At 40.8% G+C, this 12,282-nt stretch overlaps 1 protein-coding gene across 2 annotated transcripts in view; it reads right to left on the reverse strand.

Annotated features, from left to right (window-relative positions):
* The window catches only part of ARHGAP42 (Rho GTPase activating protein 42), a 373,376-nt gene that overhangs the window by 20,990 nt on the left and 340,104 nt on the right, over positions 1–12,282 (reverse strand). For both annotated transcript variants that reach the window (XM_073582941.1, XM_073582942.1), the window contains exons 19-22: positions 11,576–11,720; positions 7,001–7,384; positions 6,091–6,238; positions 4,027–4,089 (exon numbers count right to left, since the gene is read on the reverse strand). In XM_073582941.1, coding sequence (XP_073439042.1) covers positions 4,027–4,089; positions 6,091–6,238; positions 7,001–7,384; positions 11,576–11,720 — 740 coding nt within the window. The remainder of the gene's footprint in view (positions 1–4,026; positions 4,090–6,090; positions 6,239–7,000; positions 7,385–11,575; positions 11,721–12,282) is intronic.

The raw sequence follows: 12,282 nt of genomic DNA on the forward strand, positions 1-12,282 counted from the left end.
CAGGGATGTGCAGCCGACAAATCTGCGCCAACTGTGTGATGCCATCATGTCAATATGGTCCAAAATCTCTGAGGAATGCTTCCAGCACCTTGTTGAATCTCTGCCACGAAGAATTGAGGCAGTTCTGAAGGCAAAAGGGGGTCCAACCCGTTACTAGCATGGTGTACCTAATAAAGTGGCCAGTGAGTGTATATATATATATATATATATATATATATATATATATATATATATATACACACATTATATATATATCTATGGATATATCTATGGAAATATCTATGGATATACAGTTAGGTCCATAAATATTTGGACAGAGACAACATTTTTCTAATTTTGGTTCTAGACATTACCACAATGAATTTTAAACAAAACAATTCAGATGCAGTTGAAGTTCAGACTTTCAGCTTTCATTTGAGGGTATCCACATGAAAATTGGATGAAGGGTTTAGGAGTTTCAGCTCCTTAACATGTGCCGCCCTGTTTTTAAAGGGACCAAAAGCAATTGGACAATTGACTCCAAGGCTATTTCATGGACAGGTGTGGGCAATCCCTTCGTTATGTCATTCTCAATTAAGCAGATAAAAGGCCTAGTGTTGATTTGAGGTGTGGTGCTTGCATTTGGAAGGTTTTGCTGTGAAGGAAACAAGCGGTCAAAGGAGCTCTCCATGCAGGTGAAACAAGCCATCCTTAAGCTGCAAAAACAGAAAAAAAAACCATCCGAGAAATTGCTACAACATTAGGAGTGGCAAAATCTACAGTTTGGTACATCCTGAGAAAGAAAGAAAGCACTGGTGAACTCATCAATGCAAAAAGACCTGGGCGCCCACGGAAGACAACAGTGGTGGATGATCGCAGAATAATCTCCATGGTGAAGAGAAACCCCTTCACAACAGCCAACCAAGTGAACAACACTCTCCAGGAGGTAGGCGTATCAATATCCAAATCTACCATAAAGAGAAGACTGCATGAAAGTAAATACAGAGGGCTCACTGCACGGTGCAAGCCACTCATAAGCATCAAGAATCAAAAGGCTAGACTGGACTTTGCTAAAAAACATCTAAAAAAGCCAGCACAGTTCTGGAAGAACATTCTTTGGACAGATGAAACCAAGATCAACCTCTACCAGAATGATGGAAAGAGAAAAGTATGGCGAAGGCGTGGTACAGCTCATGATCCAAAGCATACCACATCATCTGTAAAACACGGCGGAGGCATTGTGATGGCTTGGGCATGCATGGCTGCCAGTGGCACTGGGTCACTAGTGTTTATTGATGATGTGACACAGGACAGAAGCAGCCGAATGAATTCTGAGGTATTCAGAGCCATACTGTGGGCTCAGATCCAGCCAAATGCAGCCAAACTGATGGGTCGTCGTTTCATACTACAGATGGACAATGGCCCAAAACATAAAGCCAAAGCAACCCAGGAGTTTATTAAAGCAAAGAAGTGGAATATTCTTGAATGGCCAAGTCAGTCACCTGATCTCAACCCAATTGAGCATGCATTTCACTTGTTAAAGACTAAACTTCAGACAGAAAGGCCCACAAACAAACAGCAACTGAAAACCACCGCAGTGAAGGCCGGGCAGAGCATCAAAAAGGAGGAAACACAGCGTCTGGTGACGTCCATGAGTTCAAGACTTCAGGCAGTCATTGCCAACAAAGGGTTTCTCCGGTGGGCCCTGGCATCTGGTGGGCCCTGGGACCTGCTGGCATACAGGGCCAGGCTGCAGTTGCCTAGGGCCCCCACTGCTCCAAGGGCCTCCAGCAAGTGGTCTGCCGCTAATAGCGGCACAACACACAGCTGCTATGGGGGCCCATGCCAGCGGAGCAGCAGTGGGTGTCAGGAGGCTGGAGCCCCTGTCCCCGCTACTAAAGAGAAATGAATATTCACTGCTTCCCACGCCCACATGGGCGTGGGAAGCAGTGAATATAATTTCACTCTCGGTCTGCACTCCCTTGGGGCCCTGCCCCTGAGCTCAGGCAGCCGGCGCCGCCCTCAATTGCAATGGAAGGGAGAGCGTCTCTCTCCCATCACTCCCCTCTGCTCCTGACTCACAGCCGGTGCGCGATGATGTCACTTCATCGCGCAGCCGCTGTGTGTCTGGCACACGGGACAGCTCTTGAGTCTGAAGCCGGCATCAGCGTGGGAGCGAGGAGGAGAGGTGAGCACTGTGATTTGTTTTTTATATATCTCTATATCTATCTATTCTACCTCTATATCTATCTATCAATTTATATATCTATCTATCTATTTCTATATCTATCTAGATAGATATAGAAATAGATACAGAGAATAGATATAGAGATAGATATAGAGATAGATCTAGAGATAGATATAGATAGACACAGAGATAGATATAGAGATAGACTATCTCTATACCTATCTATAGCTATCTATCTCTATCTATTTCTATATCTATATCTATCTAGATAGATATAGAGATAGACACAGAGATAGATATAGATAGTCTATCTCTATCTCTGTGTCTATCTCTATATCTATGTAGATAGATATAGAAATAGATAGAGATAGATAGCTATAGATAGGTATAGAGATAGACTATCTCTATACCTATCTCTATACCTATCTATAGCTATCTATATCTATACCTATCTATATCTATCTATCTATCTATCCATCTTTCCATAGATCTATCTATTTATCCTATATCTAGCTATCTATCTATCTATCTCTATATCTATCTTTCTATCTATCTATAGATCTCTATATCTATCTATTTATCCATTATCTATCTATCTATAGATCTATTATCCCATATCTATCTATCTATCTATCTATCCATCTATATCATGTTATACCCTATGAGGGGGGGAAGCATTATACCTTATGAGGGGGTGCATTATACCTTATGAGGGGGGAAGCATTATGCCCTATGAGGGGGGAGCATTTTACTCTATGAGGGGGCAGCGTTATACCCTATGAGGGGTTGCATTATACCCTATGAAGGGGGCTGCATTATACCCTATGAAAGGGGCTGCATTATATTCTATGAGGGGGCTGCATTATATTCTATGAGATGGCTGCATTATATTCTATGAGGGGACTGCATTATACCCTATGAGGGGGCTGCATTATATTCTATGAGGGGGCTGCATTATATTCTATGAGGGGGATGCATTATATTCTATGAGGGGGCTGCATTATACGATATGAGGGGACCTACCCCAACTCCTGCTACATAATTAAGACATGTACAACCTTATATTATACCCGGATATTAGCGTGTTTTACCGCACAATTGGTGGTCTTGTATTTATCTCTATGTAGCCACATAGTGGGCCCCAAGAATGATTTTCTCTGGTGGGCCCAAGGTGCTCCAGTCCGACGCTGTTTGTGTGTGTGTGCTCTAGGTGCTTGCAATTACAATAAGATAGAGGAGAGAGGGGTTTTGGTGTGTTTTGGAGTGGGTGTGCTAGGTGCTGGCTTAAAGACCAGTGCAATGCATCATGGAACTTATAGTATTATAGCACAGTAAGTCAGGAGAAAGGAAGTTGTTGATTAACCCCATGAGAGTTAAAGCCAGCACTGAAAATGTGCTTTTAGAGCATGAAAAAAGATAATATTGTTAAAATAAACACAGTGGATGTTTTTAATGGCACATAATAGCAAGATTTATGAAAAAAAGACTCATATGCTGATTGGTGGAAGAAGGAGCCGGCGGCTCCGTCCTCCACCAATGTATTCGTCAATCATAGTCTACATTCCTGAGGATGCGAACAGCGGTGACGTTGGTAAGTGAGCGGCAGCAGACGGTTTTTTCAAGAGAATGGTGCGGCCCATGTGCCATTCTTTTCAGCCCTTAGCTGCCTCAGTCCATAGGCCGGATGGTTTCCCTACTCTGACCTAGACCATAAACATCTCCTGACAGAGTATAACGGATTCTAATTTTATGTCAAAGCTGGTTATTTTATCATATATGGAGCTGAAAGGTAAGGAAGGACTCATCTGTACTCTGGACACGCTATTTGTTAGCACATTCATATTTGAGCTCAGCCTTACCGACCGATTGTAGATTGTTTGTTTGATGCAGCGTTCTCGAACAGTTGAGCCTTAGCTGCCACCCTACGATAAGAAACCATTTATTAGTTACTGCATATATAAGCATACAAATGACTTACACCGCTATATGGCTATACTTTCCTGGCCAAAAGTTTTGAGACTGACACAAGTTTTGGATTTTACAAAGTTTGCTGTTTTAGTGCTTTTAGATCTTAGTCAGATGTTTCTACGGTTACTGGAGTACAATTCTCGGCATTTCGTGAGTTTTTAAACTTTTATTGACAAATATATTAAGGTTATGTAAAGACTAAATATTTACGAAGTTGTCCCTTATTTCTAAAGACTTCTGCGTTTTGCCACCTTCTGACCAAATCCTTACTAAAGGTCACCCACTCTTGTCTAATCAGTGCTCGGCGTTTATTATTTCTGTGGTTTTATTTGTCCTCAAGCTTTTTGAGGATTGACCACAGGTTCTCAGTGGGATTGAGATATGGGGAATTTCTTGGCCATGGACCCAAAAAATTCATGGTTTTGTTCACTTAGCCACTTAGTTATCACTTTTGCCTTGTGACATGGTGCTAAAAAAACCATTACTCATCACTAATTTGCTCCTGGAGAGTTGGGTAAAGTCGCTCTTGAAGGATGTTTAGATGTTATTCTGTATTCATGTCAGCGTTCTTAGGCCAAATTGTGACTGAGCCCCTCCTTGAATGAAAAGCCACCACACATGAATGGTCTCAGTTTTACTGTTGGCAAATACAGGACTCATGGTAGCGCTCAACCTTACCTTCTCCAGACAATCATTCTTTGAGTTGTCCCAAATAGTCTAAAGTAATCAAAGAAAATAACTTTACCCCAGTCATCTGCAGTACAATCCCTGTATTACCTGCAGAATCTCAGGTGTTTTTCTTGAACAAAAATGGCTTCTTTCCTGCCCCTTCATGAAACAAGGCCAGCCTCGATAAACCTTCTCCTCACTGTACATGCACAGATATCTGACTGCTGTCATTTGTGAGCAAGCTCAGCACTGGTGCATAACTGATCATACAGCTGACTCCTCTTTAGGGGATACTTGCCAGACTTACTTTGGCACCCTACAGTCTTCTTCAAAGTAAGTGAACCTCTTTGACGTTCTTGATGATCCAATAAATTGTTTATTTAAGGGCAATCTTACAAGAAACAATGTCCTTGCCTGTAAAGCCTTTTTAATGCAAAGCAATGTGACAACTTCATGCGTTTACTTGGAGAGAACCATGGCCAACAGAAAAAGTCAATGATATCAAGCATCATTTCTGTTTTAAAGCATCCAGTCTGCTCTTATAATTCAATCAGCATGACAGAGTGATACCAGCTACATTGTCCTTGGTAAACTTTTCTCTTAAGCTAATAAGAACATCACCAAAATCATGTCGGCAGGTAATTTTGTGGTAGGGCTAAAATTCAGTGGAAATGTTTTTTCTTTTGTTATTCACATAATTTTCCTGGCAAAGAATCACTTTGCAATTTGTTTGCAATTCGCCTGATCCCTCTTCATAACAATCTAGATATAATAGGTAAATTGCCAGGCTAAAAACGCAATCAACAAACTTTGTTTAAACCAAAATCTGTGTCCACATCTGTACATTGCGATACATCAGAGGATTACATTAGATGGAAGCATGTGGAGTATTGGCCAATATAACCTTCCGACAGAAACTCCAAACTCGGTGTGAATAGTGCTTTTTGGATACATAAATACAGAGGAAAAACCACACCAAATTTAAGGGTTTAGCTGCAGATTTCCTTGTGGAAATACTACACATTTGTACGGACTCCAGCCCACATTTTGCTAAATTTCTGTGGCATTTCACAGCATAATTTGACACCCAGGGGATCCCTAATCCCTTACACAATTTGGGTATTCTAAAACGATGCAGATTTTTCACCTGGAAACTGCAGTAGAAAGATTTGCAGCACATCTGACCCATGTGAACATACCCTTAGCTAACAGCAAAGCCTTTTTTTTTTTAGGAGTTTTCCTAAAATATTACAATTACAGTATACCTTATCTACAGTAGAACTTACACTGATCCAGGTCTCTGATATCCGTTATTAGAGCCGGTGTCCAGCCTCCTCCTTATTCCCTTAGGTGGTAAATCGGGATAAGCCTTCGTGACGTCTTTGAGGTCCACCGATGTTAAGCTTTGAGTGGATGGACTTCTACTTTTCATACCTGCAGTAAGTTAGACAGTACATGTTAAAACTTAAGAGCCATGAATTGATAGATATGCAAATAACTAGTTAAAGGAATTCTCTTAGTCTTAGTGAAACCAAATTTCTAATAAAAATATGTGGTTTTCAGGTTTTTTTGTTTCCAAAAACATGATTTAGAGATACTCTGTTGGGAGATATTTATGCTAAATGTGTTTATATGTGGCCATCTAGTGGTTATGATGTGAACTGCAACCCAAGCTGCCAGAGGTTTGTCAACTAACGGAACGGCTATCGTGATCTGTAGAGTTTAAAAAACCCATTTGGTAGTGTTGAGCAAAAAAACTTGTGCTGCCATTGGTCTCCTGTTTTGCACCCGGCTTCTTGGGCACCTCTTTCACACTTGCTAGACCCTGCAATGGCTTGACTTTACACGGTACAGTAAGAGTAAGAGATGCCCCGAATGCTAAGGCCTAGTAAGTCTAAGAGGCACCCTTGATTTCGGGCTAAAGATGCTGGGAAGACTGAAGCACAAATCTTTTTGCTTAACTCTTCCATTTGGCACTGTTTGGAAATTTTTGCCCACTAGAAGTCTGGCACAAACAATATATGTTGGAAGATGAATTTAGTGGATTTCCCCTTTAATTCTAATAAGTTATTTCCCTCTTAAATGACGCTTTAAAAATTTGACAATCACCAAGATTAGATGGAAACTGTGCAAAGTCTCCTAGTCAAAAATGTCAACATCTCAATCTTTGGGACCAGGAAAAAAGACTTTAGCTACCTTCTGTAGAAGGTAAGGAGCGGAGAGAAGATGCAGCAGAGAGCTTGCGCCCAGAGAGTTCATAATGTCCTTTCTTGGTCAGGTCAACCGGAGGAGAAATGTTCCCAGGACTTGTAACTGAAGACACGCTCTGGCAATCTGACTCTACGTCAGTTTTGGAGGCATCTTCTTTGGAACTGGACTCAGGGCTTGTGGTCCATAGACTGGAACTCTTCTGACCATTAGACGATGGTGTGGAGGTGACCCAAGGAATTCCCCCTCCTTTCTTGTCTCTTTGTGGGGATGAGGCACACCTTGAGTTGACATTTTGCTCTGAGGAATGTGAAGACAGGGACTCAACACTACCCATTGGAGTACTCGTTGGACTGCTGCTGTAAGAGTCACCTTCGGAGAAAAAAAATAAAAATATAAAAAACAAAAAAAGAACTCCAAAGGAATATATAAGAAAACAGGCTGCAACACACAAACAAATACCGTACATCCCTGGGTTAACACATCAGGCATTTTGTAGGGATTTTACATGTGGTTTTCTAAAATCCAGACAGGGGTTTAATCTGCGTATTAATGCTATGTGCACATGATGCGGATTTGTCGCGTTTCCGCAGTTTTTTTTACACTGAAAACGCAAAGGATTACTAAAGCAAGGTTAATCAATGAGAATCCAGAATTCTTGTGCACATGATGCGGAAGATTCCGCAGCGTTTTATTTTCCTCAGCATGTCAATTCGTTTTGCGTATCTGTAGCGTCTTTCACCCATTGACTTCCATTGAGTCAGTCAAATCCGCAGCTAAACCGCAGGTGTAAAAAGGTTTGCGGATTTACTGCAGATTTGGTGCCAAAAATGCAGCAGATTTGAAAAAAAGAAATTCTGTCAGAAGGAGGAAGAGTGTGGGGGTGGATAATCTAGACTAGAGCCTATCATTCGTTGAAGCACATCAACAATAGAGGTTGGACTTGAAAATGACATTTTTTTTTTTTAAACTACTACCGTATATCTTTAAGTAGTTAACAAATCCATAAACAAATCCACATACAAATCCGCATGTAAATCCGCAACAAAATCTACACAATAACCACACGGAATTTCCACTGCATTTTCTAGCAAGAGATGGAGAAACCGTGCAGAAATTTCCGCAAACAAATCCGCAATGCACGCACATAGCCTTAAGGGTCTGCATTGAAATGAATGGGTAAAATCTGTAACAAAAAGTTGAATTTCTGCAACAGAAAATGATATGCAGAAAAATCTAAACGAATGCTAATATTTGCACCAAAAAACAAACAATACAGCAAGTAGGTGAGAGTAGGTTGCAACTCATCCACTTTATTGGTACCCCAGAACGCTGCAGATTTTACATACAGAAAATCAGCACCAAATATGAAAATTGTGAACCCAGCCTAAAGTTGGTTTCAAATCAGCATTTTTTTTTTTACAAAAAAAGACCAATAATGCAGTTTTTCCAACCAAAGTCAAGAGTGAATTGGGGAATAGGAGGGAAAGACTTACCGTACTCCCTTTCTTGACAGATCTGCTTTTGACTTTGGCTACAAAAAAAGCGCCAAAACCTGCTGTGAGGCATTTTTGACAATAAAAGTGTTGTGGGGGCATATTTAGCAACATAAATAAGCATGAATTCTGGAGTAATTTTCTGCAGAAAACAACAGTTACTTGCACCATATTTATTATGTGTTTTGAAGACATTATGCACTGTGCCCAATAAGAGGGGCATGCCCTCACTGAATATGGATGTGATTTGCCAAAAAAAGGGGTGTCACCTGACATGCAACACCATGTGCCCAAAAAAATTTGTCAAAATTTTGCAGCAAATTTCTGGTATAAAGTCATCTATTCAATGGTGTAAACCAACCTTAACCCCTTAATGACCAGAGCTTTTTTTCGGTTTTGCGTTTTCGTTTTTCACTCCACTTCTTCCCAGAGCCATAACTTTATTTTTCTATCAATATAGCCACGTGAGGGATGTTGTTTGTGGGACGAGTTGTACTTTTGAACGACGCCATTGATTTTACCATCTAATGTACTAGAAAACGGGAAAAAAAATTCCAAGTGCGGTGAAATTGCAAAAAAAAAAAAAAAAGTGCAATCCCACACTGGGTTTTTGTTTGGCTTTTTTGCTAGGTTCACCAAATGCTAAAACTGACCTGCCATTATGATTCTCCGGGTCATTACGAGTTCACAGACACCAAATATGTCTAGGTTCTTTTTTACGTAAGTGGTGAAAACAAATTCCAAACTTCGCTTAAAAAAAAAAAAAGCGCCATATTCCGATACCTGCAGCGTCTCCATTTTTCGTGATCTTGGGTTGCGTGGGGGCTTATTTTTTGTGTGCTGAGCAGTCGTTTTTATTGATACCATTTTGGTGCAGATACGATCTATTGATTGCCCGTTATCACATTTTATTGCAAGGTCACGGCAACCAAAAACATAATTCTGGTGTTTGTTTTTTTTTTAATCTCCACGCCATTTAGCGATCAGGTTAATCCTTTTTTATTGATAGATCAGGCGATTCTGAACGCGGCGCGATACCAAATATGTGTATGTGTGATTTTATTTTTATTGTTTTATTTTGAATGGGGCGAAAGGGGGGTGATTTGAACTTTTATATTTTTTCTATTTTTTTTGTATTTTTAAAAACTTTTTTTTACTTTTTGCATGCTTCAATAGTCTCCATGGGAGGCTAGAAACTGCCACAACTCGATCGGCTCAGCTACATAGAGGCAATGAGCAGATCGCCTCTATGTAGCTGAATTAATGACTTGCTATGAGCACCGACCACTGGGTGGCACTCACAGCAATCCGGTATTTATAACCATAGAGGTTTCCAGGAGACTTCGGGTTGTCATGCTGACACACCGGTAACCCACGATCACATGACAGGTGTGCGCATTTCCGACCCAATGGCTGGAAGCGCTATTTAAATGCCACTGTCAGCAATAGATCACGATTCCACCCGTGGCTATTGCGTGCACATGTCAGCTGTTCAAAACAGCTGACATGTCCTGGTAAAGATGTGAGCTCACTGCCGGAGCCCACATCAAAGGGAGGGATACCGACATCGGCGTACTATTACGGCTGATGTTGGTAAGGAGTTACAATATCCCGGATATATCATGCAGCATAAACCAAATAAAGCGAACCTGTCAGCAAGATTTTGATAAGTAAACTACAGGCACTGTCAGGTTGGTGCCGTTACACTGATTAAAATGGTACCTGGGTGAAGAAATCCATCTTGTGGTTCTTGTTTAAATCAGTGTTAGAAATTTTCAGCTAATAATATGCTCGAGCTCCGGGGCGGGACTGTAGGCAGAGTCTTATCTTCCTGCTCTAAGCCAGAGAAACCAAGGAAAGACCAGCCCACAGGCCGCCCCAAAGCACAAACAGTCTGTCTCTATGAAAAGGAACATGTTTGTGTTTCAAGGCTGCCTGTGATCAGGTCTTTCCTTGGTTTCACTGGCTTAAAGCAGGAAGATAAGACTGCCTACAGTCTCGCCCCAGTGTACCTAGAAGGAATATAGAGAGCACATAGGGTCTTATCTGAGATAAAAGGAATATTCGTGAGGGATAATCAAATTCACTCACCTATTATGGTTGTGTGAGACACAACCGCTGCATTTAGCATTGGCGGCTGCTGCAAGCCCCGATGTGATGATCCTTTGCTAGGTGAAGAGAATGGGGCATCAAACTGTGCTGCTCGCCTGTCAGGATGATGTACCAGAGGAGTCCAAGTGGATGTAATAGACTTTATTTCTATGCACTTCGTGGTGATCACACCACTTCCTCAGGACAGTCTATACACTGCCCCAGAACTCGAGAATCTCATTAACTGGAAACTTCTAACACTGATTACAAAAGAACCACAAGACAGATTTCTTTCCTCCAAGTATAATTTTAATCAGTATAACAGCGGCAACCTGACAATTCCTTTAGTTTACTTAGCAAAATCCTCCTGACAGATTTGCTTTTAGACGGTGTAGCGTAAGGGCTCGATTCATCATTTGCAAGTGTTTTTATTTTTTTTGTCTTGCAGTAATCGTTGAAGATATAAACGTCCAAGTCTTCAAAATGGTTCAAGCATTTTGCACAAAACAAAAATTGCTCTTTATTGTTGTCTTTAAATTGTTTTGCAACCCTTCAGCAAACGTCACACGTTTGGCTAAACGATGTAATATTTGAGTAAAAATTCCAGGCGTACATAAAATCACTCGAAGGAGAGATTAAATTACATTTGCGCAAAAATGTTGCAACTTTTCAAACAAAGTCACTATTTATGAATCAGCTGAAATCATCTAAAAATCCCAAATCCTGCATACGATGGCAAACAAAAAAAAAATGCAAAAACATAAAAAATAGACTATAATAAAAGGCGCAAATGGAAAAAAAAAACAACAATAAGGAGGCAAATAAAACACAAAAAAATGAGTCAAAAAAGTTGTAAATGCAATAATGAATGTTCACCAAAAAATATACCCCAGTGTGCGTAAAACCAATGAAAAAAAGCTCAGTGTGTGGTTTGGGTGAAAGGGAAGTAAGTAAATACTGGTTGGAGAATACTCACTGTCATGATCAGCCAGACATGGCGTATACCTCCCCTTAGGCTTCCTGGGACCTGTAGAAAGGCAGATTGCTCTGGTTCGTTTAGAAACAGAACGCGGTTGAGCCTGAGGAAGCGGTACATTTGGATCTGGTGCGGTGTGAAAAATCTGTAAAACAGGAAAAACAAGATTTGACAACAATAAACTTGATATAATTTTTGATATAATTTTTATGACTACAGAAAATCCTGCAAAATTATTGATGCCGTAAGTCACCAAAACATTGACAGGTATGTTCATATTCCAGCCATGCCTGATAAGCGGCTGCTAATGAGTTGCAGTGCTCTCACTTCCCCTGCATGTCTGAGGTTTGTCCAAAGGAAGTGAGAGCACAGCAGCTCTAAAGTGGCAGCTGATTGGCTGCATAACAATGTGAGCATCGGGAGGCGGGTGCCAACACCGCTGGATCGGTGCCGGTACGGAAGTTGAGTATATGGTCATTTCATTTTCCATTGAGGAATATAGCATTTAAGCAGCGGATGTCCTAGTACTGGGCAACCTCTTTAAGGATAATGGTAATGCCTAACTTCATGAACGGCTATGGCTTCTCATATTTTTGCACTTGGGTCAACATATTCCACATTGTTTAATCAAAGTATCCATTTTTTAAATGGGATTTTGTAATACTGTGATGGGAGATATTTATGCTATACGTGTCTATTTGTGTCCA

The sequence above is a fragment of the Dendrobates tinctorius genome, unplaced genomic scaffold (genome assembly GCF_039654945.1).
Source record: "Dendrobates tinctorius isolate UK_male_01 unplaced genomic scaffold, ASM3965494v1 ptg000075l, whole genome shotgun sequence".
NCBI lineage: Eukaryota > Metazoa > Chordata > Amphibia > Anura > Dendrobatidae > Dendrobates > Dendrobates tinctorius.